Genomic DNA, 27,161 nt, shown 5'->3' with positions numbered 1-27,161 from the left:
TTGGACAGGCTGTGAAAGGAAGTGAGGCCGTGGCCAAAGGAAAGCAATACACACCTCGTGTAAGATGATTTATTTCATTTATCAACAACATGGGGTCCGAAAAGCCCAGCTACAGGGCATCATTTTACAGAATCAGCCTCAGGCAACCTGATGGATCTCTCTCCCGCTCTGGCCCCGGGAGCTGCTGGGCAGACAATGGGCTCAGCCTGCCCCCTCCCTGCCGACGAGAGGGACAAGATGTGCCCTGGCTCCCTCACCAGGGGCCAGTCCCCAGGTCCCTTGGGAGAATGGCACCCTCTAGGCCCAGTAGGGACCAGAACCAGGGAGCAGGGAGGCCAGGACAGCTGGTGGCACAGCCCGTCCCCGCTGAGGAGAGAGCCCGGTGAACTTCAGGGGACCGAGCCCTTCCCGAAGGTTTCCCACTGTGGGGTGATCCACAGCCACAGGTCTGCAGGGCCCCAAAAATACCTGCCGATGGGAGGCGGCGGGAGGGAAGGCCGCTGCCAGCCTGGGGTCAAGTGCTCCAGGGCAAAGTGCTGTGGGGGGAGCTGGGAGCTACCACTCCCCCGCACCCCCCACCTGGCCTGGGACCCTAGTCCTCACTGGAGTTGTCAAACTCCTCCCAGTCAGACACACTCATCACCTCAGAGGCGAAGTCCTGGTCGGCCTGGCTGCGGTCAGGCGTCCCGCGGGGCGGCTCAAGGAGCAGGGACCGCGGCAGGGTGAGCACACAGGCCGCCAGGCCTGAGATGGAGTTGTCCAGCTGCGGGCCCTCCTCCCAGCAGTCCTTCTCCACGTCATAGATGTGCACATAGCCAGTGCGGCTGCCCCGGTTGTGCGAGCGGCCACCCAGCACGTAGATCCTGTTGTCTAGCACGGCGATGCCGGGCTCACCGTGCCCCGCTGGGAGCGGGCAGACGGATGACCACTGCCCGGACTTGCAGCTATAGCAGGCCACCTGCAAGGCAAGGCCCCAGGCTCACACGAGGCTGAGGGATGCAGCGGGGATGTGGGCAAACGCACCCCCCGGAGGAAGGGCTCGGGCCAGGCTGACGCTCTGTCCCCTATCCTGGCCCCTCAGCCAGCCTGTGGCCCCAGGCGTGTGGGTGTCTCCCAGTTGGCCTGGGGGTGCCAGCTCACTCCCCTCCACCACTGAAGCTGAAGACTCAGACCCCATGCGCCCCCAGCAATGGGGGAGGTGCAGATAAAATAAGGAAATAGGTGCTTGCTAACTCATGATGACCATCAACATTCTCTTGGGGGATCCCTGGCAGTCCAGTGGTTAGGACTCGGTGCTTTCACTGCTGGGGCCTGGGTTTGATCCCTGGTCGGGGAACTAAGATCCTCCAAGCCATGCAGTGCAGCCAAAAAAAACAAAAAACAAAAAATCTCTTCTCTTCAAAATTACTCCAAACAGTAAACAAATACGTGGGAAAATGTTCAGCCTACCAGTAATCCAAGAAATGCAAAATAAAACGTCAGAGACAAATTGTCAGCTGTTAACCAGCAGCCACTGGGGAAGAAAAGGCACAAGCCCGGGGCTGGTGGAGGCATGGTGAAGCTGCCCTGCTGTGCGCCTGTCTGACCAGCCAGCACAGCAATGTGCAAAATTATCAAGAGCCACTCGGACGCTACCCTCTGACTCAATGATGATCCCTTCCGGTTCTCCAGCCGCGGGAGGAGGAATGGCCTTCAAAGGAGCCTGTGCCCAGATCTCTGGGACTTGTATTACTTTACATGGCAAGAAGGACCCTACAGACTCATTAGGGTGGGGACATGGAGATGGGAGGTTATCCTGGAGTTTCGGGGGGACCCACCTAGTCACACAAGCCCTTGGAAACAGAAGGGAAGGTCTGATGGGGGCTGAAAAGGGAGGGGAAGCTGCCACTGCTGGCTTAGAAGAGGAAAGGGCCTGACCCGGGGGACGTGGAGTCTTTTAGAAGCCAAGAAGGGCTTCAGCCCACAGCAGCCAAGGAATCGGGACCTGAGTCCTACAACCACAGGGAACTGAACTCCACCGACACCCTAGGTGAGCAGGATGTGGATCCTCCCCAGGCCCCACAAAGGAAGGACCCCTGGATTGTCGTCTGGTGAGAGCCACAGACGTGTAAACACACTTGTGTTGATTTAAGTGGCTAAATTTGTGGTGATTTGTCCCGGCTGCAATAGAAAACGAAAATGCTAGAGCCCAATGGTTCTCAACACTGGAGGATCCCACCCAGGAACTTCCAACTCGGTGGGTCTGGGAGGGGCCAGAGAATCTGCATTTCTTATGAGTTCTCATGTGATGTGGGTGCTGCTGGCCCGGGGACCACACTTAGAGAACCACTGCTCTCACCTCAGGAAATACCCCAAAATACCCAAAAGCTCTATAAAGCAAATATTACTTGAAATGTTACCTGGAATAGCCACAACTTGACCAACCCATACGTCACCAGTTTGATGGAATTCTGCACAGCCACTGGGTGGGGTGGGGGTGGGGTGGTCATCAAACTAGAAGACACACCCACAACAAACTTGAGCCAGAAGCCAAATGGGATGATGCTCTTTGAGTACAATTAAGTGGAAACCACGCACAGGTAGGAGGGCTGAAGCTAGTGGCACAGGGCCAGGTTATGGGAGTTTTTCTTCACCCTTCTCCATTTTTTCAAAGCTCTGCAATGTGGTTACATTAACTTTATGTAATTAAAGTTTTTAATAATAATAAAGACAAGTGAAACTCTTCCGTGTGATACTCTTAACGGTGGATACATGCCATCTGTCTAAACCCACAGAATGTGCATCACCAGGAGTGACCCCGGGCCAGTGTAGGGTCATCGGTTATAACAATGACACCCTCTGGTGGATGCTGAGCCTGGGGAGGCCCTGGTGTGTGGGGGCCGGGGGCACACGGGAAATCTTCCTGCTCAACTTGGCTGTGAGCCTAAAACTGCTCTAAAAAATAGTCTGTTACAAGGGAAAACCCCCCACACGGCAATTTTTATCGGTGACAAGTGGAAGGCGGGCACCCCGCCGCTCACCTGGTGCACGTCCCTCCTGTAGCCCGCGTCGTTGTTGCTGCCCCCGACCACGTACAGCTTGTCCAGGAGGGTGGCCATGCCGTGCCAGGCCCGCCGCACCATCCCGTCAGCCAGCGTGTGCCAGGTGTCGCTGCCCGGGTCGTAGCAGTGGGTCTCCTTCAGGTAATCCTCCCCTCGGCGGCCGCACGTGATGTACATCTTCCCATCCAGTGTGGCACCCGCATGGGCATACACCTGTGGGCCGGGAGAACCGGGGGTGTGCGTGTGCGTGCACGTGTGTGCGCGCGTGTGCAGCCCTGCCGACTTCCTCCTCATGGTCTGACTGGATCTTCGCTGGGCACACCGTCCTTGTCCCCCACCTGATCTCTTCCCAGTGGAAGATGATTCAGGGCCCAGAGGTGACGCTGGGCTTCTACAAGAGGAAGAACAGAATCTCTGTCCTTCCCCTGCCCCTAAAGGTGACAGCTGCATGGGGACCCAAAGGAAATCAAAGCCTTGTCTTCAGTGAGGCCCTTGGTCGCCTCCACCTTTCCCCCACCCCTGACTCCACTTTCAACATCTGCTTGTTTGGGGCTTCCCTGGGGGCGCAGTGGTTAAGAATCCACCTGCCAATGCAGGGGACACGGGTTCGAGCCCTGGTCCGGGAAGATCCCACATGCCGCAGAGCAACTAAGCCTGTGCACCAGAACTACTGAGCCTGGGCTCTAGAGCCCGCGAGCCACAACTACTGAGCCCACACGCCACAACAACTGAAGCCTGCGCGCCTAGAGCCTGCACTCCGCAACAAGAGGAGCCACCGCAATGAGAAGCCCACGCACTGCAACGAAGACTAGCCCCAGCTCGCCTCAACTAGAGAAAGGCTGCACACAGGAACGAAGACCCAACGCAGCCAAAAATAAATAAATAAAAATAAATTAAAAAAAAAAATCTGCTTGTTTGCAAATAACAAATGATGTGACCTGGTGAGCACAAAAGTGAGATGCAAAATCAAACAAACAGCAGTCTTTAATTATGGGAGAAAACTCACCCCCTACTTTGGATTTTGGTCCTCAACCTCACCCCTGCTTTCCGCTGCACCCAGGAGGCACACCCTCTCTGCCCAGCCGGCCCCACTGCCTCCAGGCCCCCCTCTCACAGCCCACAAGGGCCTCCTGCTGTGCCCGTGTGCTCTGCCAGCAGAGATGTCCTGCAGGGCCGGGAAGCCCCAGGGCCTGTGTTACAGGGCCGGTCACTGACACCCAGGCTGTGGGTAGCACAGCAAGGGGCTGGAGAGGTGGATGGTGCAAAGGGCAGGAGACAGAGCAGTGGGCAGGAAACACACCACGGGGCTAGGTCTTCTCCCACCAATGGTGGGCATCTGGGGAGGTGTTTTTTTTTAACTAAAGTTTTCATCTTGAGGTAAGTGTAGATCCACCTGTAATTGTAAGAAATACAACCACCCCGTATCCTTCACCCTGACTCCCCGGGGGAAGAGCTTGTGGGCCTCAGCACAACATCACAGCCTGGGTGCTGACGTCAGCTCCACCAAGACACAGGACATTTCTGTCTCCCTCTTTACAGTCACATCCACTCCCCACCCCCCAGTCCCTGGCAACCACCACCTGTTCCCCACGTTGTCGTTTCCAGAGTGTGGCTTGAATGGGATCATGTGATATGTCACCTCCATGACAGGCCGCCCACGTCGATGTGCAGGCCCAGAGTTCCTCTCCGACTCCAAGTAATGCTCTGCACCGTGTACCTGCCTGTTTGGTGAGCCTCTCGCCTGTGGAAGGACATCTGACTGGTCTCCAGTTTCTGGCTGTTACCAATAAATCTGCTGTAAGTATCTGTGTTCAGAGAAGTTTTTGTTTGTCTGGGGTAAATGTCCAGGATGGTGACCACTGGGTCACACGGCAGTTGGAAGTTAACTGCACCTAGTACTGTCACATTTGCCGTTTCAGCCGCTCAACAGGCGGTCTCCCCGCTGTGGCGTCCAGTCTGCATCCCCTAACTGCACGTCTACATCCTCCCCATTGAAGCGTCTCCTCCCGTCTTCTGCCTTCTTTCCAGCGGACCCCTGTGTGTTTCCCAACGAGTTTTGAGGATTCCCTACACATATTAGATCCTAGTCCTCTGCCAGGTACTGGTTTGCAAACATTTTCTCTCACGCTGCAGCTTCCTCTCATCCTCCTAACAGGGACTTTTGCAGAGCAAAGGTCTGCAATTTTGATGAAGCCCAATTTATCAGTTTTTCTCTTTATGGGTCATGCTCTGGGGGTCAAGTCTAAGTACTCACTGCCTAGCCCCAGACCCCAAATACTTTCTTCTACTTTCTCTAAATGCTGTGGAGTTTTGTATTTTATGTTAAGTCCGTGCACCATTCTGAGTCAATTTTTGTGTAAGGTGTGAGACTTGGGTCGATGTCCATTTTCTTGCCTATAGATGTTGCTCCAGTACCACTTGTGGAAAGGTAATCCTTCCTCCATTCACCTGCTTTAGCATCTTTGTCAAAACTCAGCTGGGCATGTTTCTGTGGGCCTATTTCTGAGTTCTCATTCTGTGCCACTGATCTCCGGGTCTATCCCTCTGCCAACACCACAGTCATAATTACTGTATCGAGTATATACGTAGTAAGTCTTAAACCCAGGTAGATGGAGTCTTCCCACTTTATTCTTCTTGAAAGTTACTTGAAGTATTCTAGATCCTTTGCCTTTCCATATAAATTTCAGAATCTCATCTACATCTACAAAAACTCTTGCTGGGATTTTCATAGGAACTGTGCTGTATACCATGTATCAATTTGGGAAGAACCGACATCTTTGAGTCTTGGAATCCATAAACATGATATGTTTCTCCATTTACTTACATCTTAATTTCTTTCATCAGCACCTATACTTTTCAGCATATAAATCCTAAAAATGTTTTGTTGGATTTATACCTAAGCATTTCATTTCTGAGCAATTGTAAATGGTGTTGTATTTTTAATTTCAGTGTCAACATGGTCATTACTAGTATACAAAAATACAGTTGGTTTTTATATGTTTATATCATATCCTGCAATCTTGCTAAACTCACTTATTAATGCAAGAATTTGGGGGTGTACATTTAGATTTTTTGACAATTTTGTCATCTTTAGAGTCAGTTTTATTTCTTCCTTTCAACCTGCGTGCCTTTATTTTCTTTTCTTGCCTTATTTCACTGGCTACACCCTCCAGGACTGTGATAAGACTGGTGAGATCAGACATCTCTGCCCTGTTCCTTACCTTAGGAGAAAGCATTCCATTCAGTCCTCACCAGTAAGTATAACGTAGTGGTGGGAGTTTTGTACATGCTCTTCATCATGTCGAGGTAATTCTTCTGTTATTTTTTTCTATTGTTACTTTGTGAGAGTTTGATCATGAATGGATGCAAAATATTATAAGATCCTATTCCTGCTCTGATATGATCATGTGGTTTTTAATATGGTGAATTACACTGACTGAATTTCAAATATGGAACCAGCCTTTGGTCATGAATTTCTTTTGCGGGGAGAGGAGCTTCTATTTGCTAACATTTAGTTAAGAATATTCATACATATGTGCATCTATGACAGACTTGTTCTTTTGCGGGGGGACTGTCTTTATCTGGCTTTGGTATCAGGGTAATTTTAACTTCAGAAGATGAACTGGGAAGTATTCCCCCTCTTCTATTTTCTGGGAAAAAAATCATGCAGAATTGGTATTAACTTTTCTTTAACTGTTTGGTAAAATTCTCCAGTTAAACTATCTAGGCCTGCAAATCATTTCCTTAACAAGTATAGTCCTATTCAAATTCTACTTAGTCTTGTGTGAGTCGTAGTAGGTTGTGTTTTTTGAGGAACTGGTCCATTTCATCTAAGTTGTCGAATTTACACATGTAGAGTTGTTCACAGTGTCCCCTTATTATCCTTTTGACGTCGGCAGGATTTGCAGTAATGCTCCCATTTCATTCTTGATATTTTAAATTGTCTTCTCTTTCTTCTTTGTCGGGCTTCCTGGAAGTTTGTCAATTTTATTGATCTTGTGGAAGACCCAGTTGTTTCACTGACTTTCTCTGTTTTTCTGCTTTTAACTTCATTGATTTCTGCTCTGGTATTTATTATTTCTTTTCTTCTGCTTGCTTTGGGTTTCATTCTGCTCTTATTTTTCTTTTTCTAGATTCTTGAGGGAGGAGCTTAGATTACTGATTTTTTTTTTCCTTCCCTAATGTATGCTTTTAGTGCTACAAATTTCCCTCTCAGCACAGCTTTAGCTGGGGTGCCACAAAATTTGACATGTTGTCTTTTTTTTTTTTTAATTTATTTACTTATTTGGCTGCATTGGGTCTTTGTTTTTTTTTTGTCTGCGTTGGGTCTTTGTTGCTGAGCATGGGCTTCTTCTAGTTGCGGTGAGCGGGGACTACTCTTTGTTGTGGTGTGTGGGCTTCTCACTGTGGTGGCTTCTCTTGTTGCGGAGCATGGGCTTCAGTAGTTGTGGCACGCGGGCTCAGCAGTTGTGGCGCATGGGCTTAGTTGCTCCGCGGCATGTGAGATCTTCCCAGACTAGGGCTCGAACCCATGTCCCTGCATTGGCAGGCAGATTCTTAACCACTGCGCCACCAGGGAAGCCCTGCATTGGGTCTCAGTTGTGGCATGCAAGATTTTCATTGTGGCACGTGGGATCTTTCGTTGTGGCGCCCGGGCTTCTCTCTAGTTGTGGTGCATGGGATTAGTTGCCCCGCGGCATGTGGGATCTTAGTTCCCCGACCAGGGATCAAACCCGAGTCCCCTGCATTGGAAGGTGGATTTTTAACCACTAGACCACCAGGGAAATCCTGACATGTTGTCTTTTCATTTTCATTCAGATCAAGGTATCCTCAGGTCCCCAGATCCCTAGCTGGTCTGCCATCTTCTTTCAACCTTTTTGAGTCTTCTGAGTTTGTTTTACACATAACGTACAGAGTTCTGTGTTGTACTGAGCAGAAGGAACCAGGAAGGACACATCTACTCTACCTTTCTGAAAGTGCAAGTTCTCTGGGAAGGTTTTTAAGTGAGCAGAGAAGGGCTTCTGCCGAGACCTCCTTCCTCTCCTCCAAAAGCATGGGACGGCCATGCTCAGGTCTGGGCCATGCAGAAGAGAACCTCTGACTGGAAGACTCTGCCCGCTGCTGGGGCAGGGAGCTCTCAGTCCACTGGGGGCACATCAGTGACCAGTTCCTAAGGATGCCACGTGGGTGGGACCCTGAGAGACAGGTGGGAGGGAGGGCGGGCCCGCCCCGCCAAAGGCCCTGCAGACACCCTGAAGGCCTTTGCAGTGGCTGCACACCCACATCTCCAGACCCGTGGGCCCCCTGCCTCTCTGCTCCTCCTCTGGCCTGGCACCGCCCCTGCTCCTGAGCCGATCACCCCACCCATGGCCAGCACTGCCCATCTCCATCTCTAGGCTGACCTCCCTGAGCCTGGCTTCCAACCGGATGTCCCCAGCATCTCATGTTTGTCACTTTCCACATGAAGCCCCTCCTCTCCTGTTCACTCCCGAGCCCACCTGTGCTCCGGGGGAGTGGCCTAGCCACCACCCAGCTGCTCACATGGGTGGCCTGGGAGTCTCCATGGCCTCTCATTCCTAACCCATCAGCAAGTCTGGTCAGTTTACCTCCAAGTGACACATCGAATCTGCCTGTCTCCCTCGTCCCCCACAGCCTCCACCACAGCCCACACCACCCTCGCCTCTGTCCAGACCACCCAAGTGCCCTGGCCCTGCTCCCCTAACACCCTCTCTTCACATGCACTCCCCATGCTTCCCCTCTTCCTCCCGGCCTGGAAGGTCCTTCCTGCCTCTCCCAATGGCTGCCTGTCTTCCGTGGACCTGGTCTCACTGACAACTCCTCAGACGGACCCTCCCCAAACAGTCCAACGAGGTCCATCCTGCCGGAGCCCCTCCTTAAGCACCGCTCTGCTCGGCCCTCAAGGTCCTTTACTCATCTGTACAGTGGTTGAGAGTGGTCTCTCCCACTAAGTTGCAAACACCATGGGAGGACCTTGGTCACTTTTTATCACCACTGGATCCCCAGGACTTGGTGTCCAGAAGGTGCTTAATAAATAGCTGCTGAAGGAACGAATGGATGAAGGAAGTTAGGAACCTGGACACCAGGGAGAAGCTGACTGAAGGCTGAGGCTGCCCCTCTGTGGCTACGCTGAGAAGTGCAGCCTCCCCGCCGTCCAGACAAAGAGCCCATGGAGCCCCTCCCCCACTCCCCTCCAGGACAGAGCTCAGGGTCCACCCCCGCCCACTAGGTCTCAAGGACCCCTGGTCTTTCCCAAGAAAAACCTGCCCTCTTCTTCAAAACAGGCAGGGAGTGCCCCCCAGAGGGGCTTCCTCCCCAAAGAGGCCAAGGAGCAGGGGGCAGGCTGGCTTCCCCTGCCTGGGAGGAACTGTGGTGGGAGCCCCTGGCCTTCCTTGGAGCCTCGCGGACTGTGGAGAGGAGCTGGGCCCGTCAGGGAGACCCCTGGGCTCCCGAAATTGGAGTCTAAGGACCTGGGGCTCGGGAAAGGGTGAAAGGTAAGGAGGGGAGGGGAGGGGAGGAAAGAGGGTCAGGGAGGCAGTAGCTCCTGCCAAGGCCTTGAGGCCAGTGCAGCGGAGCACGGAGGAGAGCCATCCTCTCCGCTGGGGGAGCCAGGGTGCCCAGCGGTGCTCACGGGCACTGGGACCCGGGGTGCACCAGGGACCAGCAAGGCCCCCTCTTGCCCTGGGGTCTCATGTCTGGTTTGGGGGCCAGGGTCGCAGCACCGCAAGCCCATAAGGTGAGAGAGGTACACCCCTTAAAGCATCACTTTTGCACAATGGACGTATTTTTCACATCTTCAAGCTAGAACAAACCAAAGTATTGTGTAGGAAACACATGATTTAAAAAAAAAAAAACATGTAAAATATAACTTCTAAAGTGTTTCTGGCTTCTTGAAGGCCCTGTCCTTGGTTGGAGGGGGTGCTGTGGGGGAGGTCTGAGGCCGCTGGGCCCTGCCTCTCGCATCCCTCAGGTTTGACAACATCTCTGGACTTGTTCCAGCTCATCTCAGCTGTGCTGAGGAAGAGAAGGGGAAGGCTTCTGTCCACATTTGACTGCAGGGTTAAAGCAGCTGCCCGGGGCCAAGGTGGCAAGACCCAGACGGGGGTGGAATTCTGGGGAAGGGGGTCTCTCCCGAGGCGGCTGGCTCAATCTCAGGAGTCCCCCACCCCAATCTTAGGGCACAGTCCAAGGAGGGAAGAGGACTCTGATCATCGGCTGGTTTCCCTGGCCGTGCCTCCCACTCCCCTCCGCACAGCCCAGGAAGCAACGCGGCCGAAGAAGGGCCCCCTGGGAGGGGTTTCCTTACCTCCCTCTTGAGCGGGGCCACATAGGCCCAGGAGTTGGTGGCAGGGTCGTAGCGCTCCACAGTGGTCAGGTCATTGTGGTAGTCGCGACCGGCCACCGCGTAGATGTACTTGCCCACAACGCACACGCACAGGTCGGCGTGCTCCTGCTGCAGCGACTGGATCTGGAACCATCGGTTGTGCCTCGGGTCGTACCTTGTGGGGACAGAGAACAGCATGTCACTGAGCAGCCCCTCCCCCAGCCTGGAGGGTGGGGCCCGGAGCCTTCTGGGTTTCAGCCCACAGCGCCAGGCCCTCCACCTGTGACCTCACGGTGGTTTCTAGACCCTCCACTGTCCACCCCAAGCTGCCCAATGGCTGTTCCTACAGCCACCTCGATCTCACCTGTCTCACCTCAAAATCCCCATGGCCCCGCTCTCAATCAGGAACGCCCCCAATTATGGCCTCACGACTGGACGACTGGGCACAACAGCCTCCAGGCCTCCAGCCAGCACTCCCTCAGGCTGGTCGCCTGGCTCCCATCACAGCCCGCCTGACCCCCACCCCCCACTGCCTTCGCATCTCCTGTGTGCAGTTCCCGCCCTCCCCAGTGGGATTCCAGGACAGAGGCTCTCGAGGAGGGGAGGGGAGAGAAGCCCACCTCTGCTGAGCCCAGCACTATCACCAAAGCTCGCTCTCCTGATGTAGGGCCACCTCCACGCCCCTTTCAAGGGGACGCAGCTGTCCCCGTCACAGCCCTGCCTTCACCTCACCCCATCAACCTTCGTAAGAGTCTAACCCCCATGCGACAGCTTCCTCTATGCCCCCAGCATGGAGCTGCTCCTCCCCCCAGCCCTGCCCTCTCCTGCCTCCAGAGGGCTTCACTTTTCAGCCCGGTCTTCTCGGCCACTCCAGGACGGCCCACGGCCACCCCATGTTCTCTTCTCACACTGCTAATACCCGTTGCCACCTCCAGCCGGCTGCTCACCGTTCCCACGTGGACCCCCGGGCTCCCTACATCCCACCCCTCGCTCACCAGCCAAGCCCCTGCTCACACCCGAATCCTCACATGCCTGAGCCCAGCAGTTGAGGCCCTTCAAAGCCCAGACCCAGCCCCTGCCCCAGGCTGGACCCCTGCCCCATCTCTCCAGGCCCCAGGCCTGGCACCCTGCTGGGCATGAGGCCAGTGTGCTGTTTGAGCAGACACAGGTGACCACAGAGCCTCGAGGGCCAGGGCCCATGAATCCGAGGCCCCAAGCCCACTCCTCCCCGACCGCGTCCACCCTTCCCCTGGCTCCCCGCCAACCCCGCCCCCAACTCTGGCACCAGCAGCTGAGCGCCGGCCTCTGGAGCCCCTTCACTCGATGGCCCCTGCACACTTACAGCCTCTCTCTGGTAAGTGTTTATTTCTCCACCGTAAGACCAGCTCCGAAGCAGACAGTTTTCTTTGGCCTGTGCCAGATGCCCCCATTTCAGCTTTCACCCCCAAAACAAGTTAAGTGCACTCGACAGCCGCTTCTTCCTGCCACAGCCCCTCCCTGCCAGCCGAGAATACAGGAAACAGGCCGAAGGGAGAGAGAGGACAGGCACCTGGGCCACACAGACCCAGGTCTGGGCACATCTGGCCATCAGTTTTACTGTCCTGACGTTCACTCAGCTCCACACCCAACGGGGTTATGCTGCCTGCCTAGAAAAGCTACCATGAGGGATCATGAGGGTCAAGTCACGTGACAAGGGTTCCTTAAAGGACCGTGGTCCATGTCTGTGTTCCCAGACCTGGTGGCGCACCCGGCTCAGGGCAGATCACGCACTGTCCGCTCAGAGAAGGGAAGGAGGGGCGAGGTCACCAGCAGTGGAATTAGTCACTCAACAAACATCACTGCCCCCAACATGGACCAGCCATGGCTCTTGGCGCTGGCACCCAGGGCCCCCCTTTCCACTGTAGGTTGGGAAACACGCCAAAGGGAGCAGAGTAGCCAAGTCTCCACGTAAGGACAGGTGCCGGGGAGGAGAAGTGACAGAAGGAGAGAGCAGGGCCGGGAGGGCGCCTGAGAACGAGTGAACGGGCCCTGCCAGGTGGAGGTCCAGCTGGGACAGGCAACCCAGGGCAGGAAGGCACCTCCCACAGCCTTCCTGTGCACAAGGCTTGTTCACATTTCACATGCGTCTCTTCTGCCCCATTTTCACCAGGGAGACGAGTCTCTCCAGATGCTTCCTCTGGCCTCCTGCCCTCACAGCTCCCTGGGCTGGGTTCATCTGGATTTGCGGTGTCAGTTAAAGAAACACACACACATACACAAACACATACATACAGACACCACACATCAATAATTCAGACATAACCACAGTTTTGCTGATTTCTTATCTCTCCATCGTGTTCTATATCCCACATTTTCCTCTTTATTGGTTTAATTTTCCACTTTGTCAGAATAAGTCCTCAAGTAATATTTTTTTCCTAATAGAAATAAACTAAACTATTGCATATAAGGATTCAAATCCTTCAGTCACTTTAATGCTGACTCTGGACCATCCTACTGCAAACTCAGAGGCGAAACCTAGGGTTGGCATGAGAATGTTCTGAGGCCTTATCAAACTTAGTGATTGCTCTCGCTGTTTCCATGACTTAAGCCTTCCCATGATTATTGATGAAGTCCATTACAGTTAGAAACATTTTTTGAAACATACTCTAAAATATTAATAGTCATGAAAATGCCTAAGGACAAAAACAAGTTATCACTCTATGTAGGGTCGGGGCATCTGGCAACATGGACTGGCCACCACCGGGTAGGGGTGCAGAGCTGCAGCTGTGGGAAGGTGCCCTAGCCACGTGGGCGACACAGATGCAATCAAGGAAAGAAAAGAGAAGTGTCATAGCTCGGAGGCAACGTGCTCTGACAGAACTACCTTTTCACATGCTACAACCTGTTAAGTCCCTAACTCCTCAAAACGCAAATGCTAATTTACTGCAAAATCTTGTTTTCTTATATTCTGACAGCCTGTAGATTCTAAGGGCGGTGAACTGAGAGGAAAGGGCAGAGAACCAGACTCTTAACTCAAATTAAGATCCACCTGGCAGTGTGAAGAGTCCAGCAGGAGATGAATGAAACTTTCACTCTGTAGAGATGAGAGCCCGGGGTCTCCCCAGAGCTCACCAGCCGCTCCGCACCGCAGCCTGCCCGGCAGGTGTCCCTGACCCCACCTGCCACAGTGACCCAACCTCCGACTGGAGTCTGAGGCTGTGGTTGTCAATCACGGAGGCTGACACCAGCACCTTCCAGAGTTCTGGTGGGTCTCACAGCACACGTTCACAAAAGGGAAACAGACCGGGTTTGAGAGACAGACGTCAGCAGCTCATGACAGGACAGACTCTGGAGAGTCTGCTTTGAAGATCTGGCCTTGGCCCTCCAGCTGGAAGTAGCAGCCCTTCGAGGCCTGGCAGGAGGGAGGCCTGAACCTGGGACCGCCACCACCCCCCCGACCCCAAGGACGCGTCAGGTCAGGAAGACGATGAAGGCATGGTTTCCTCCCTTCTGAACTGGGCCCCCTCCCGTTTGACCACAAAGAGCTGCCAAGCTCTGGGTCTCACCAGTTTGACAAAAGTGATCACTTCCTGGGGTGGGGAGAGCAGAGCAGGCCGACAGACGGGGGTCTCCTCCTGGCTTGGGGTCCCCAGGCTCCCATCCAAGGGGCACAGCGAGGCCTGACCCCACCCCCAAGACAGAGCAGGAACAGGAACGCAGTTGGCTTCAGCTCACCGCTGCCAGAAACAGCTGGCAACCCCTCTCTCTCTGCAGTGCCATCTTTCAGCTTGTGGGGGGCAGAAACTTCCCATAGGCACCCTAAGATCAAACCAAAGGACAGGGGAGGGGGCCCTGGAAACCTCCTGGAAGTGGAGGCCCCACTTCCCTTGCTCTGACCAATGAAATGGATTTGTGGGATCCCAGCCTCGCAGACTGACAGAAACCACGGCCTCCCCTGGGGCCTCACACCCAGCACACGGCTGATGACAGGGCCTGGGGGGTGGGGGTTGGGGGGGATTTGGTCTGAGGTTCAGCACTGCCTGTGGGCCTTCCCTGCCCCCCAGGCTGAGGACTGTGCACTCAGGGGAGCAGGGCGACAGGAAGCCACCCTCCACCAGGAGCCTGTGCGGTTACAAGAGCAGAGCTAAGCGGATAGGCAAGGGGAAGCTGGACCAGGGGTGTGAGAGCAGAGAGAGGCAAGGTGGCCATGCTCCCAGGCCTGGTCCCTTCCTTCCTGCTGCAACACCCTCTCCCAGCCCCTCACCCACAAGACGGTGGGGTGTGCTGAGGGATGAGGGGGTTTCTGAGGAGGGAGGACAAGAGCGGGAGGAGGCATCACGGGCCCCCTTCCTCATCTCACCGCCGTCCATGTTCTCCCCATCAACCTGCGCCCACAGAACGGGCGCAGACCTGTTCAAGAGGCTAACTGCGTTGGCCAGTGGCACGTGCCTGGCAGAAGCCACCCTCTGGGCAGCCGCCCGGCCGAGGGCCCCTACCTCCAGCAGCGGGACTCGGCGCGGAAGGAAGCCCTGGACATTGTTGTCCCCTCCAATCAGGTACACGAAGTTGTTGAGCACAGCGATGCCCTGGTTGGACATGCGGGGCGCCAGGGAGGCGGTGAAGTGCTTCCACTCCCCCAGCAGCGGGTTCAGGTACTTGGCCTGGTCGCTGAGGACAGTGGACGGCGTGGAGTGGATGCCCCCGAAGCCCACGACGCACTGGAAGTCCGAGCGCAGCTCGGTCTGTGGGCCCTGCAGGCTGGGCTGCAGGCTCTCGTTCCGGTGGTACATGAGGGCTTCAGCCACCGTGTCCCTCAGGGGGCTGGGGTCCAGCTTGTCGTGCAGCCGCTGCAGGACCTCGGCTTCCATGAGGGGGAAGCGCACGGTCTCCAGGAGCTTGGGCGGCTCATGCAGCGGGAGCCGGTCAGCCTGCACCTGCTCCGGAGGGTAGTGGTAGAGCAGGGCGCCCTCATACACCTCCGTCTCGCAGGACACCTCCAGGCGGTTGCTGCTCAGGAGTGCATAGACCTTCTCCAGGGGCAGCTGGCGGTACTTGTCAGTCCGCGAGAAGGCCACGAAGTTCTTGAGGATGTAGGCGTCCAGCTGCTCGGTCAGGCGGCTCAGGTCAAAGAGCTCGGCCAGCCGGTAGACGTCAAGGATGTTGTCCTCATCCACCCAGGGCGTGAGGAAGTCACAGCAAAAGTGGATGATCTCGGGGATCTGTGAACAGAACACACCCATTCAAGCCCAGGCAAAGCGTCTGGGTGCAGGACCCAGCGCGGAGGCGCGGGTGGGGCTCACAGGCTCTGCCGGCCCCACTCCCTGCCACACTGGACACACCCGAGGCTCACAGCACTTCGGGGCTTAAGTCTGGGCTTGGAGGTGGTCTCTGAGCCTCAGCCTCCTCGTCTGTAAAACAGGGATGACGTGGCGAGGAACCACCTGACACAGGGCGGACCCCGACACACGTCAGCTGCCTTTTGAATCAAAAGCACGGGATCTCCAGAGAAGTGGAAGCAGCAGGACAGCCACCATGCCGCGGGGTGAGGACACCCTGCGATTAGGTAACCAAAGAACCCAGGAGGCAAGGCAAGGGCCCGGGAAGGCTGCTCAGGGGCTGCTAAGTTCTGCAGGAAAACTGGATTTTAGAATTTCTCAAAATGGGAATCCCTCTCTTATCCAGCACCATCAACAAATTCATTACATGTAGACTAATTCTGCTGGAATTTGAAGCTTATTAATAAATGTTTAAAGTCTTTTTATTTTTTCTGGTTCTAGACATTTGGTGCTTGCCAGGTGACATGCTGAAGGCTGAATGGAAACCTGCAAAGTGCCAGGCGTGTGTCTCCCCCACCAGGAACGTCTCCAACGTGCTGCTTCCTTAGGTCCTGAGGGTCTTCACTCGACCATCCATTTCTTCCCGAGCAGGTGCTTCTGCTTGGCCTCTTCTGCCTAAAATATTACCTCTGACCTCTCACAGGCCAGGAGCTGAGCACCAGGCTCTGGGTGGAAGGTGAGGGCTGACAGCCCTGAGTGGGCCTGAGAAGCAGCTCCTGAGAACCAGGGACTGTCTTGCCCTCCCTGGCAAGGTCAAGGTCCCTCATCCTTGTCTCAGAGCAGGGACCTCTGGCAGGGAATCTCACCAAGGAATCGCCTGGCCTGCCCCGTGCAGGAGGCCCACGAGAGGCCCAGAGAAGGGAACTCATTTGCTCGGGGTGACCCAGTGGGTACGGTCTCACCGACACTCAGATCCACATCCCTGGGGATACCATGAAGGGCACAGCACATGGGGGACAGGCCACCAACAGCCACTGGCTACATGAACAAACATGACCTGGTGGGCCTGTGGACTTGGAACTGTTACGCCAAGTAAAACTTGCTTTAAAAACAACATTGCGGGGCTTCCCTGGTGGCACTATGGTTAAGAATCCGACTGCCAATGCAGGGGACATGGCTTCAAGCCCTGGATGCCGCGGAGCAACTAAGTCCATGCGCCACAACTACTGAGCCTGCGCTCTAGAGCCCGGGAACCACAACTATTGAGCCCACGTGCCACAACTACTGAAGCTCGCGTGCCTAGAGCCTGTGCTCCGCAACAAGGGAAGCCACCGCAGTGAGAAGCCTGCAGACCGCAACAAAGAGTAGCCTCTGCTCGCCACAACTAGAGAAAGCCCACGCTCAGCAAGGAAGACCTAATGCAGCCAAAAATAAATAAATTTATAAAAAACAAACAAACAACATTGCATAGAAGCCCAGTATGTTAAAAATAAAACAAAACCAAGCTGGGCTGCCCAAAGCACCAGCCATGGCTCTGCCTTGAGGTCTGAGGGGAGGCAGCAGGTCTCTGAGCCAGTGGGTGGCAGAGGGAGAGGGGTGGGTTTGGGGAGGTGGTTTGGTGTTGGTGTGCGCGACGGATGCAGAAGGCAGAGCCCAGCTGGGAGGAAGAAACGGAGAGAAGGAGGCCGGGACAGAGGTGAGGGCAGGGAAACAGAGAACACGGTCACATTCACAAGGACGACTCGTCCAGACATGGACCCAGAGGACGAAGGTGGACACAGAGGAGAGCCAGGCGCTGGCAGAGTGGCCGTGGGATACACGGTGCAGGGAGCAAGGCAGTGTGCGGTGTGCTGGGGCGGAGAGAGGTTCTGGGGGCAGCTGGCTACTGGAGGTAAGTGTGGTCCCCAGAGCAGCAATGAGGGGACAAGACATGGGGACAGAGAAGCTCTCTGAGTAAAAGAGGGAACTTCTCCTGAGTGAAGGCCACCCTGGCTCAGCTCCACCTGCCCACCCGCCACTGAGGGTAAAGGCACGGGGCTACTAGGGCCCCGCCATGCGGGGAGCCTCCAGACACCCCCAAACAGGCAGCTTTTCCTACTGCCCCAGACGTGCTCTGACCTCATAAAAGGTCAGGATAAGGAACTCGGCATAAGACTTCGTTCCGGTTTCAGGACACAAGGGAAAAGCTGTCTTCTGAGCCAAACGAGGAGCCTGCCGACACTCTCGAGAGCAAAGGGCTCACCGCCCACCCTCACACCACTGTCCAGCAGGCACCCGGGACCCGTCTGGGCCTGGCTCTGCCTGCCTCAGACCAGGAGCCTCACCTGAAGCTGGCAGGCGGCAACCAGTGTCTCCTGGACGTTGCTCAGGCTGAGTTCCAGCTCGGACGTGTAAATGAAATGCAGGATTTGGCACATGGCGTTGTAGGACACGCCGTGGATCAGGACTTCTTCCTGCTCCATCTCCTTCAGCCCCCCAGCAAACATGCCTCTGCAAAGGGAAGAAAGGAGATGGCAGGGTTACACCCATTAGGAAGCCAGCCCAGGCCACAGAGGAGGGGCACCCGGAAGCGCCCACAGCTCCTGACCAAGCTTGGCAGCTGTTCTGGAAATCTCCATCTAATGTGCCCCAAGAGCCGCACGTGAGCCTCTGCGGGCAGGACCACGTCCAGCACGCTTTCTGCTGCGTCCACCTGTGCAATTCCTGGGCCATAGCCGCAGCCCAGGGCACGCGGTGAAAGGATAAATGAATGGGAAACAAATAGTGAAAGTCCTCCGCTCAGCAGCTCCGTACCCAGCAGCCACTAAACGCCAGGAACCGTGCACAGAGCCAATGCGACAATAGTGAAGTGAAGCGGCAGGATCCCTACGTGCATGGAGTTAATGCCAGAGGACAGACACGAAGACACAGGGCACTTCCGGTGGTGGAATCACTGTCAAGGACCACAACAGGACATCTAACCGAGGAGTGCCCAGCGCAGGAGAAGAGTGGGTGGAGAGCGATGGCAGAAGGGCCCACGATGAGGAAGTGGAGGTGGCAGGCACCCAGGGCCCAGGGCCAGGAAGAGCTTGCAGGCAGGCAGGCAGGCAGGCAGGCAGGGCGAGGAGGAAGAGGCAGGAGGTGAGCCTGGGCCAGGTCCTGCTACCCCCGGGGCAGGGCAGGATCTGGACCAAAACCAAGGCAAATGAGGTGCTACCGGCGAGTCGTACACAGGCCTGAGCCGAGGAACTTCAGATCCTGGGCTCCTTGGCCAGAGTGGAGAGGCTGGAGCAGAGGCAGGGAGGCTCCTGCAGGACTGGGGAGGCCACATGGCTGGGGAGCTGGAGTAGAGACCACCCTGGGGCCAAGAGGAGAGAACAAGCGATGGAGGGAACCCAGGAGAGCACAGGAGGAACCCAGGCTGGGCAGGAAGGGACTTGGTGGGACCGGAGTGAGAGAGGGCAGTGGGAGTCCCATCATGGCTCCAACACTGTGGGCGCCCCAGGGCATCCCAGCAGGGTTGTCAGTTAGGTGTTTGGAGGGAGGAGGCTGGCAGTCAGGGGAGGAATCTGGGCTGAAATATGACAGCAACACGGAGATGACAGAGTGGCTATTGTTACATTTTATATCACACACACACACACGCACACACTCTCTCCCTCTCCCTCCTTCTCTCTCTCTCTCTCTCTCTCTCTCAAGACCTAAATTACACGAAAGGGTGCTCTGGTCCCCAGCCCCCCTCCCAGGGTGGCACTATCCCCAGAGGCAGTGCCCGCGCCTTAATTCCCACCTGGTTTCGACTTCACAGGACACCTTGGAAACGGCCCCGATCATCCGTACACACAGCACTGCCCCTCTCTGTAAAGGCGATCACAACTGATTTAACCGTTCCTGCCGGGGTCCACCTGGGTTACTTCTAATCTCCCGTTATTTCACCCAGTGGATGGCTTTGCGCCCACGAACTGTTGCTCATGTGAACGCCAGGATTAATGTCAGGAGAGCAACTGCTGGGTCAAAGAGTTTCATACACACGCACTTGGATGGCACTGCCCACGGCCTGTCAGGTAGCGCCACCAGTGTGCGGGGAGCCTGCCCCCCACACCCTCAGAACCAGAGGAAGACGCCGCTCCAACTGCCAGGAGGCGAGGGAGAAATCTTGTAAACAATGGGACAGAGGCTCTCTTCACAGGTTTAACAGCTGTTTCTATATTCTTTTCCAAACAGTCCAGATGCTTTGCCCATTTTCTGTTAGACTCTGTCTTGTCAATTTAAAGAAACTGGAACCTCTGTGCATCGGTGGTGGGCATGTAAATTAGTGCAGCTGCTGTGGAACAGTATGGGGTTCCTCAAAAAATGAAAAACAGAATTACAGAATGTGATCCAGGGAATTCTCTGGTGGCACAGTGGTTAAGAATCCGCCTGCCAATGCAGGGGACACAGGTTTGAGCCCTGGTCCGGGAAGATCCCACATGCCACGGAGCAACTAAGCCTATGTGCCACAACTATTGAGCCTGTGCTCTAAAGCCCACGTGCCACAACTACTGAAGCCCGCGCGTCTAGAGCCCGTGCTGTGCAGCAAGAGAAGCCACCGCAATGAGAAGCCCGCGCACCGCCACAAAGAGAAGCCCCCACTCACCGCAACTAGAGAAAGCCCGCGAGCAGCAACAACGACCCAGTGCAGCCAAAAACAAATAAATAAATAAATAAATTTACTTTAAAAAAAATTAACACTACTGATCTGTACACTTAAAAATGGTTAAGATGGTAAATTCTACAGGGTTTTTTTTTTTTTTTTTTTAAAAAGGATGTTCACCAAGTCCCCAGCAGGCAGGCACAGATAGCACAGACCACAAAGAGAACCCGGGCCACCTCTACTGCCAGGATGTCATAACCAGATGTCACAAGGTGCCAATGAGCTGCCTAGGATATGAAGTGGGGAGAACATTTCCTGTGCCAGCTTGTACCAGGCCCCAACCCCTCTTCCAAACCTTCGAGGTCAGGCGTGTTTCAGAATTCAGAACGTTTCACCTGGAGAAACCCTTATCTGTGCCACATATGATGTCATGCTGCCCCCCATAGGGTCTGAATCAAATGCAAACACCTCAATATTTCCAAATCAAAATGTACAAAGACCCATGCTAAGTAGGACACATATAAAAGTACCCTCATATCAGTTCAGGGCGGGTTTCGTGGTTTAATGAATTTCTGCCAAACTTAGATTTTCAAAAAGCTGGCAATGTAGGAGAATCCAACTTCTGCCTCCCCCCTCAAAGATCAACGACTGGACAGATTGGACAGCTATCCACAAACAAAAGAGCTCCGGGAGGGACTTCCCTGGTGGTCCAGTGGGTGAGACTCCATGCTCCCAATGCAGGGAGCCCGGGTTCGAGCCCTGGTTAGGGAACTAGATCCCACGTGCCGCAACTACGATCCCGCATGCCACAACTAAGATCCGGTACAGCATGCATGCATGCATGCATGCATGCATCAATCAATCAATCAATCAATCAATCAGAAAAACCAGCTCCGGGAGACTTCCAGAGGACACTTGACAAGTTTTAGCAACACATTAGAACAAAACAAAACAACTCTGAGTATCAGAGCTTTGAGGTTTGAGTATTACGAACTAGGATTTGCAAGGGAAAACAGTGTGGATGATAAGGAACGTTTATAAATGGTTACCACGGGGGTGAGGTGGGAGGGCAGGGATAAAGTGGTGCTTTCCACGATTTCCTATTCCAGCAGCGTTTCAGCTGTGGCAGTGGATGCTGGATATGACCACATGCCTGCTGACCTGTCTGTAGATGGCCACACGCCAGGTCCCCTCAGGCTGATTAGGGCCTCGCACTGGAAGAGAGGTTTCCTAACATGGAACCAACTGTCCTTCCACGAACAAGGCCCAGCAGGCGGGGTCTACTGCTCCATGTGCCCAGGTCTCACTGAGCATTTCACACACTCTGATCCATAAGGAACTACAGCTTTCCGTGTGTTGGCTAGACACCACTCAGCACCTGGCAGACACCCCACAGGGCGTCCCCTACAGGGCCCACTGCCCTCCAAAGCCCTTCCTTCCACCCCTGCCCACATCAGGTATCTTCACCAGCCTCACTGGGAAAAACCCTTCATCATTTCAACCTGAGTCAATAACTGAAATGAATAATAAGGAAATAAACCCGCTAAAGCTTGGAAATCATCATTTCAAATGCACATACCAGAGATGAGTCTGGGTTCTCCCTGGTCCCAGTGGGAGGGGGTGTCATCCTGCACAGTGACCGGGCCTGAGAGGGGAACACCTCCCAGGACAGGCCCACTGGAAGCGGCTGCCAAAGGGCCAGGAAATCACTCCTGGAGGATGTGGGGAGACAAAGGAGGTTTCCACCAAGGGAGAGGTGGCACCAGTAACTGTCCTTTAGGAAGAGGACCGTGACTGTGACAGTGACAGGATGGCCTGCATGGGGAGAAGAGCTCCGCCTGAAGGGCTTCGACGGTGTGTCCAGGAGGCCCTAAGCCAGGAGGACTCCAGTGCTTGACCTTCTGGGCCCTGAGGCCTCCCACAAAACTCTGCCCTGCCCACTGCCCTGTCTTCTCAAAGCTTGTAAAAGCTGAATCCCCATGAACTGAAGGGACACTGTTGTCCCTGGACATGTTTGCTCCAAGGCACCACTAACCACTGGGTCACCCTCTCCATAAACTCCTTCTGGAGAACAGGAAGCACTTAACCATAAAGAAATATTTTGCTCATTAGTTCCTAAAGTTAAAAGATGAGCCTTGAAGACAAAAGAACCAAACAGGGGAGTTCCCTGGTGGTGCAGTGGATAAGACTCCGCATTCTCAATGCAGGGGGCCCGGGTTCGATCCCTGTTCAGGGAACTAGATCCCACATGCATGCCGCAACTAAGGAGCCCACATGCTGCAACTAAGGAGCTGGTGAGCTGCAACTACGGAGCCCACCTGCCGCAACTAAGACCCGGCGCAACCAAATAAATAGTAAAAATTAAAAAAAAAAAAAAAAAAAAGAACCAAACAGAATGGGAGAAAGAATAGAGGGTCTCAGGTTTCAAGTGGGATGGTGGCACCAGCTCTGCCCAATGTGCTCAGGGCTGGGCTGGCATCACGTAGGAGGTCAGGAGAAACTCAGGGGCCACAGAACCCACAGGGAGGGTGGGAGGCCGAGGCCTAAGCGACGAGGAGGTGAGAGCGGGAGGTGGATGGCCAGGTGAGGGTGCGAACGGAGTGACTCCACATCACATAGCTGTGTGGACGACATGCATACGGTACTGACCACCCGCCTCGGCCCCCACAGAGGTCCCCGGGTCCGTATGGGCTTCCTGACGGTTTTACAAGAACACTGGGTGGGGCTGAAAAGTCTAAGGCATAAAGCATCGTAACGTCTTTTAAAAAAGGCGTGTGTTACAAAGGCAGTGAAAGCAAATGTGGCAAAATGGTAACAACTGGTGTCCAGGTGTTTGTGATACTATTCTTTTCAACGTTTCCATAGGTTTGAAATTTTTTTAAATGAGATGATGGGAAGCCAGGGTAAAGTAGAAAGAAAATCTGTTTCACACCAAGATACTGTACTTACAGTAGAAAACTCATTCTAGTAAATACAATATTATAAGTAAAGCCAAGCATACCGCCTTTAAAAGAAAAAAAAAAGGGAGCACATGCCCCAGAGATGGGGCAGCTGATAGAAAAACAGACCCCAAGCCCCCTCTGCCTGCACAGCCAGAAGCAGGAGAAGCCCGGGGTGCCAAGGCGTCCACCTGGTGGAGCCAGCATCCCTGCTAACTTACTACACAGACTCACCTGAAGTAATCGCAGGACGCAGCCAGCAGGATGCGATGGGCCTCGATGTGCCTCCCCTCCACCACCAGGACCACGTCGAAGAGGATGCCGCTGTTCCGCAGAGCCAGCAGCCCCCGGAGCAGCGCCTGAGAGTGCTGTGCACTCCGGTAGGTGTTGCTGACACAGTGCGGGTGGGAGGGCTGTGCCGGCAACTTGCAGAGCTGGGCGAACTCCTGCTCCTCCGCCATCCTGACCACCGCTCCCAACCTCAGCACCGCGGCTGTCAGCTGCCAAGACACAGGGGCGAGGAATGAGCCTGGGAGGCAGTGCCGGCTGTGCAGGGCTGGCCAGCTGCTCGGGTCCCAGCCTCCTGCTCACCTGTGCTTTCCCCGTGGTCTCAAACCTCTAATTCCCTCTCCCCTCCCACTGCTGTCCAAATTTGGGGCCTTCTTCCTCCTGACCTGTGTCCCTTCATTGCCAAGATTCTCCTTTCCATTTTATCTGCTTCAGCAGCGCCATGAAACAAAGGGTTCTAAAGACAGACGGACCCAGGCAGAAAACCCAGCCCCACGGTGGACTCAGTGTGGTGAACCTGAGTGTCAAGCCCCTCAGATGAGGAAAGGGGACTACAAGCACCCGCCCCTCGGGGCATTCTCAAATTTCCTAAAGGACGAACACAAAGCACCAGCACAGACCAGGTTCTCAGGGCTCTTCCTCTCTTCTATTGGGAAAGAACACTGGGTCGTCCCCCCCAACAGGAATGGATGCATAAAAAAGACAACAGGCCTAGGTGGTGGTACAGGGGAGGGTTCCAGGCCCTACCTTCTTTTACCGAGATTTTGAGAGTCAAGCACTGTAACTTCAAGTAAATTTGGTACATTCAAGATTGTCTGCATCGTCTTTTAAATTCAAGCTTAACTTCTAATAATTAAGTCAATATGTTCAAAAAAATGCAAACTGATTTGAACAGGAGCCTCAGAAACCCCATGAGTAAAACCAGCTACTGCAAACACATTTTGGCCAAGCACTCCAAGCCAACCACAAGTGACTGTGGACAGCTGGCTGCTCCGGGTCAGGGGGCAGCCAGTCCTACACCGAGCTGTGGGGTCGAGCTGTGCACTCTCCAGGCCACAGCACTGCCAGCCAGCGAACCACTTGCCACATCTTCCTTCCCCACCTCACGTTTTTCTCCACTATCCCCTCCCCAAATGTGCTTCTTTTTCAATCCCCTACTGGACCCTTGAAAGAAAAAATGAAAAATAGATTCTACTATAAAACAGAAAGGTATACTGTATTATGAAACTTAAATTTCCCTCCCACTTATGCCCCCTAACCAGATCCTCTCCCAGAGGAAGCTATTCTACTTTCCCGTCACCCTTCCAGGTAGCACCTATGCATTTGCAGGCAGAGCTGTAGAACAAAATTTCCCCCTTTTTATTAGCTTTTACACATGATAACCTCATATCCCACCCACAGTCCATTGTATGTATAACCATATTTTATTTAACCAATCCTTTTCAGAGAGGACATTTGGGTTTCCTTCAATTGTTTGCTGTTGACAACAGTTTTGGACTGAAAGTCACTGAGATCTGCCATATATGTAGCAGTTAAATGAGGAACATTTACTAGATATAGAACTGCTGGATCATCTTAATTTGAATGTGTAGTTGACATTTCAATAGATATTGCCAAATTGCCTTCCGTAGAGGTTGTACCAATTTATTCTCCACAGGCAAAGTATGAGAACCGGATTGCAACCACTGTCTAGCACACCAATAGCGTTTTTTTTTTTTTTTAAATCTTTGCTGACTTAGATGAAAAACACCATTTCACAGTGTAACTTCGTTTTGGTAATTCATAAAATTTCAAAAAATAAAATATTAAGTGGAATGCTGCACATCTTTTGCGATTCCCTTCCCATGCCTGTTTTTCTGAAATAAAAAATGTTCTTGGGGGCTCACTCTCTGGCACCCTCGACCTCCTATTCATTTTACCCAGGTTCCTCTATGATGAAGCCCTTCCCTAGATTAACTACCCTCGGCCCCATAATGTCCCCAATTTTAGTCATGGCAAGCAAGGCCCTGCGTTCAGTGCTGTTCAGTTCAGAGCTTTGGAGGGAGCAGGAAGGAGGCTTTATGTCCCAAGTACATACAAACTGAAGGACGTAAAATGAATTTTCATGAATTCATGGATGACAGAGTCGGAAGCATCTCTGAACAATGTTCAACTCAACACAATTTACTGAGTAGGCACCCTCAGTCCTCTGCAGGGCCCCAAACAGTGTCTGCCCTCCACGAAGCCCAGTCCCTGGCAGCACGAAGCAAGGTCTGCAACAAAGGGAAAGGGGGTTCCACTTCCCAGGGGACGGCCCGCATCAGGTGAGGATGGGAGGCGTTCTGGACCATCGCGGCGCGGAGGCCGGAGCGGGGCAGGGACGTGCCCGGGCGGAAGGCGCTGGGCTCGGGGCCGGGGTGGGAGTGGGCAGACCAGCGGCCGGCGCTCCGGGCCGAGGCGTCGCACTGACAGCGCGGCCGCCGGGGCCGTCGGGGTCCGTCCAGGTCTGTCCGTGCAGCAAGCGGGGGGCCGAGCCTGGGCCGGCTGAGGGGCCGAGGCTGGCATGCCGGGGTCCAAGGTCGCACCAGGGGAACGGCGCCCGACCGGCCGCCTGTTGCAGGGCCGCCGGCGTAGCGCCGGGACCGCGGCCCCGAAGGACGCGCGCGGACCCGCGGGGGCGACAGGCTCGCCCGAGTCCCGGACGCCGGCGTCCCCGCGGCCCCTCAGCTCCGACCCCGCCGCGCCCGGGGGTCCCGCCCGCCGCCCCCGCCACGTCAGGCCGCGGGCTCGCCTCAGGCCGCCGCCCCTACCCCGGCCCCGTCCGCGCCCGGCCCGCGTCTCCGCCCGCGTCCTTCCGCGCCCGCGACCCGCGCGCCCGCCCCGAGCCCGGCCCCGGCCCCGCGCCGAGATCCCCATCGGCCCGCGCTTGCCGCTCACCTGGCGCCGCCGCACGCTGAGGCCGCACTCGTGGGGGCGGGGCGGGGCGCGCGCGAGGCGGGGCGGAGGGCATCACGTGGCCGCACTGCGCAGACGCCGGACGGACGCGGGCGGAGGCGAGGCGGGGCGGGGGCGGGGGGTGTGGCCCTGGCAGGGGTGGGGCGGGGGCGGAGGTGGGGGCGGGGCGGGGGGCGGGGGCCCGGCGGGGGGGGGGGCGGGGCGGGGGTGGGGTGGGGGCGGGGCGGAGGGCGGGGCCCGGGCGGAGGCTAGACTCCCTGGAGGCCGAGGCTCCGCGCCCTTCCCGACCCCGGCGCCGGGCGCGGAAGAACGCAAAAAGAATGAGGACATGAAGGAGGACGTGAAGGAATGCTTTCTGGCGAGGGTGGGGCCCTATAAATCCATTTCCTCTTTCCTCCCCTCGGTCCCTCCCTCGCGGTCCCCTGAGTCGCCCGCCCCCTGCTGGATGCTGGCAGGGACATAAAACACCGCCAGTGTGAACAGGTGTTTTCCTGAGGTTCTGGAGTAAATCCGCTCCCCAGCTCGCAGCCGGGTCCCACCACTCCAACCGGCGGCTCTTGCGTTCATTTTTCTCCGCCTCACCCCCAAGGACCCCATCCTCCGAGGCTCATGGGTGATGGCCGCGTCCGGAGGGTGGGGAGCTGTGGAGGAGCATGTGGCTGAGGATGGCTCGAGGCTAAAAAGAACGGTGGGGGGCTTCCCTGGTGGCGCAGTGGTTGAGAATCTGCCTGCCAATGCAGGGGACACGGG

General features: G+C 55.1%; 1 protein-coding gene across 1 annotated transcript; it reads right to left on the bottom strand.

Annotated features, from left to right (window-relative positions):
- Nucleotides 1–58: 58 nt before the first annotated feature.
- On the bottom strand, nucleotides 59–26,280 carry KLHL22 (kelch like family member 22). The gene is given in 8 exon segments (XM_036823123.1): nucleotides 59–958; nucleotides 3,021–3,254; nucleotides 10,366–10,558; nucleotides 14,859–14,887; nucleotides 14,889–15,581; nucleotides 17,963–18,128; nucleotides 23,424–23,689; nucleotides 25,656–26,280. Coding segments are annotated over 8 exon segments (2,313 nt in total). The 5' UTR covers nucleotides 26,022–26,280; the 3' UTR covers nucleotides 59–592.
- Nucleotides 26,281–27,161: the final 881 nt, after the last annotated feature.

The sequence above is a fragment of the Balaenoptera musculus genome, chromosome 14 (assembly GCF_009873245.2).
Source record: "Balaenoptera musculus isolate JJ_BM4_2016_0621 chromosome 14, mBalMus1.pri.v3, whole genome shotgun sequence".
Classification (NCBI taxonomy): domain Eukaryota; kingdom Metazoa; phylum Chordata; class Mammalia; order Artiodactyla; family Balaenopteridae; genus Balaenoptera; species Balaenoptera musculus.
Note: the sequence above shows the minus strand (reverse complement) of the source record. Positions and strands in the feature narration are given on the sequence as shown.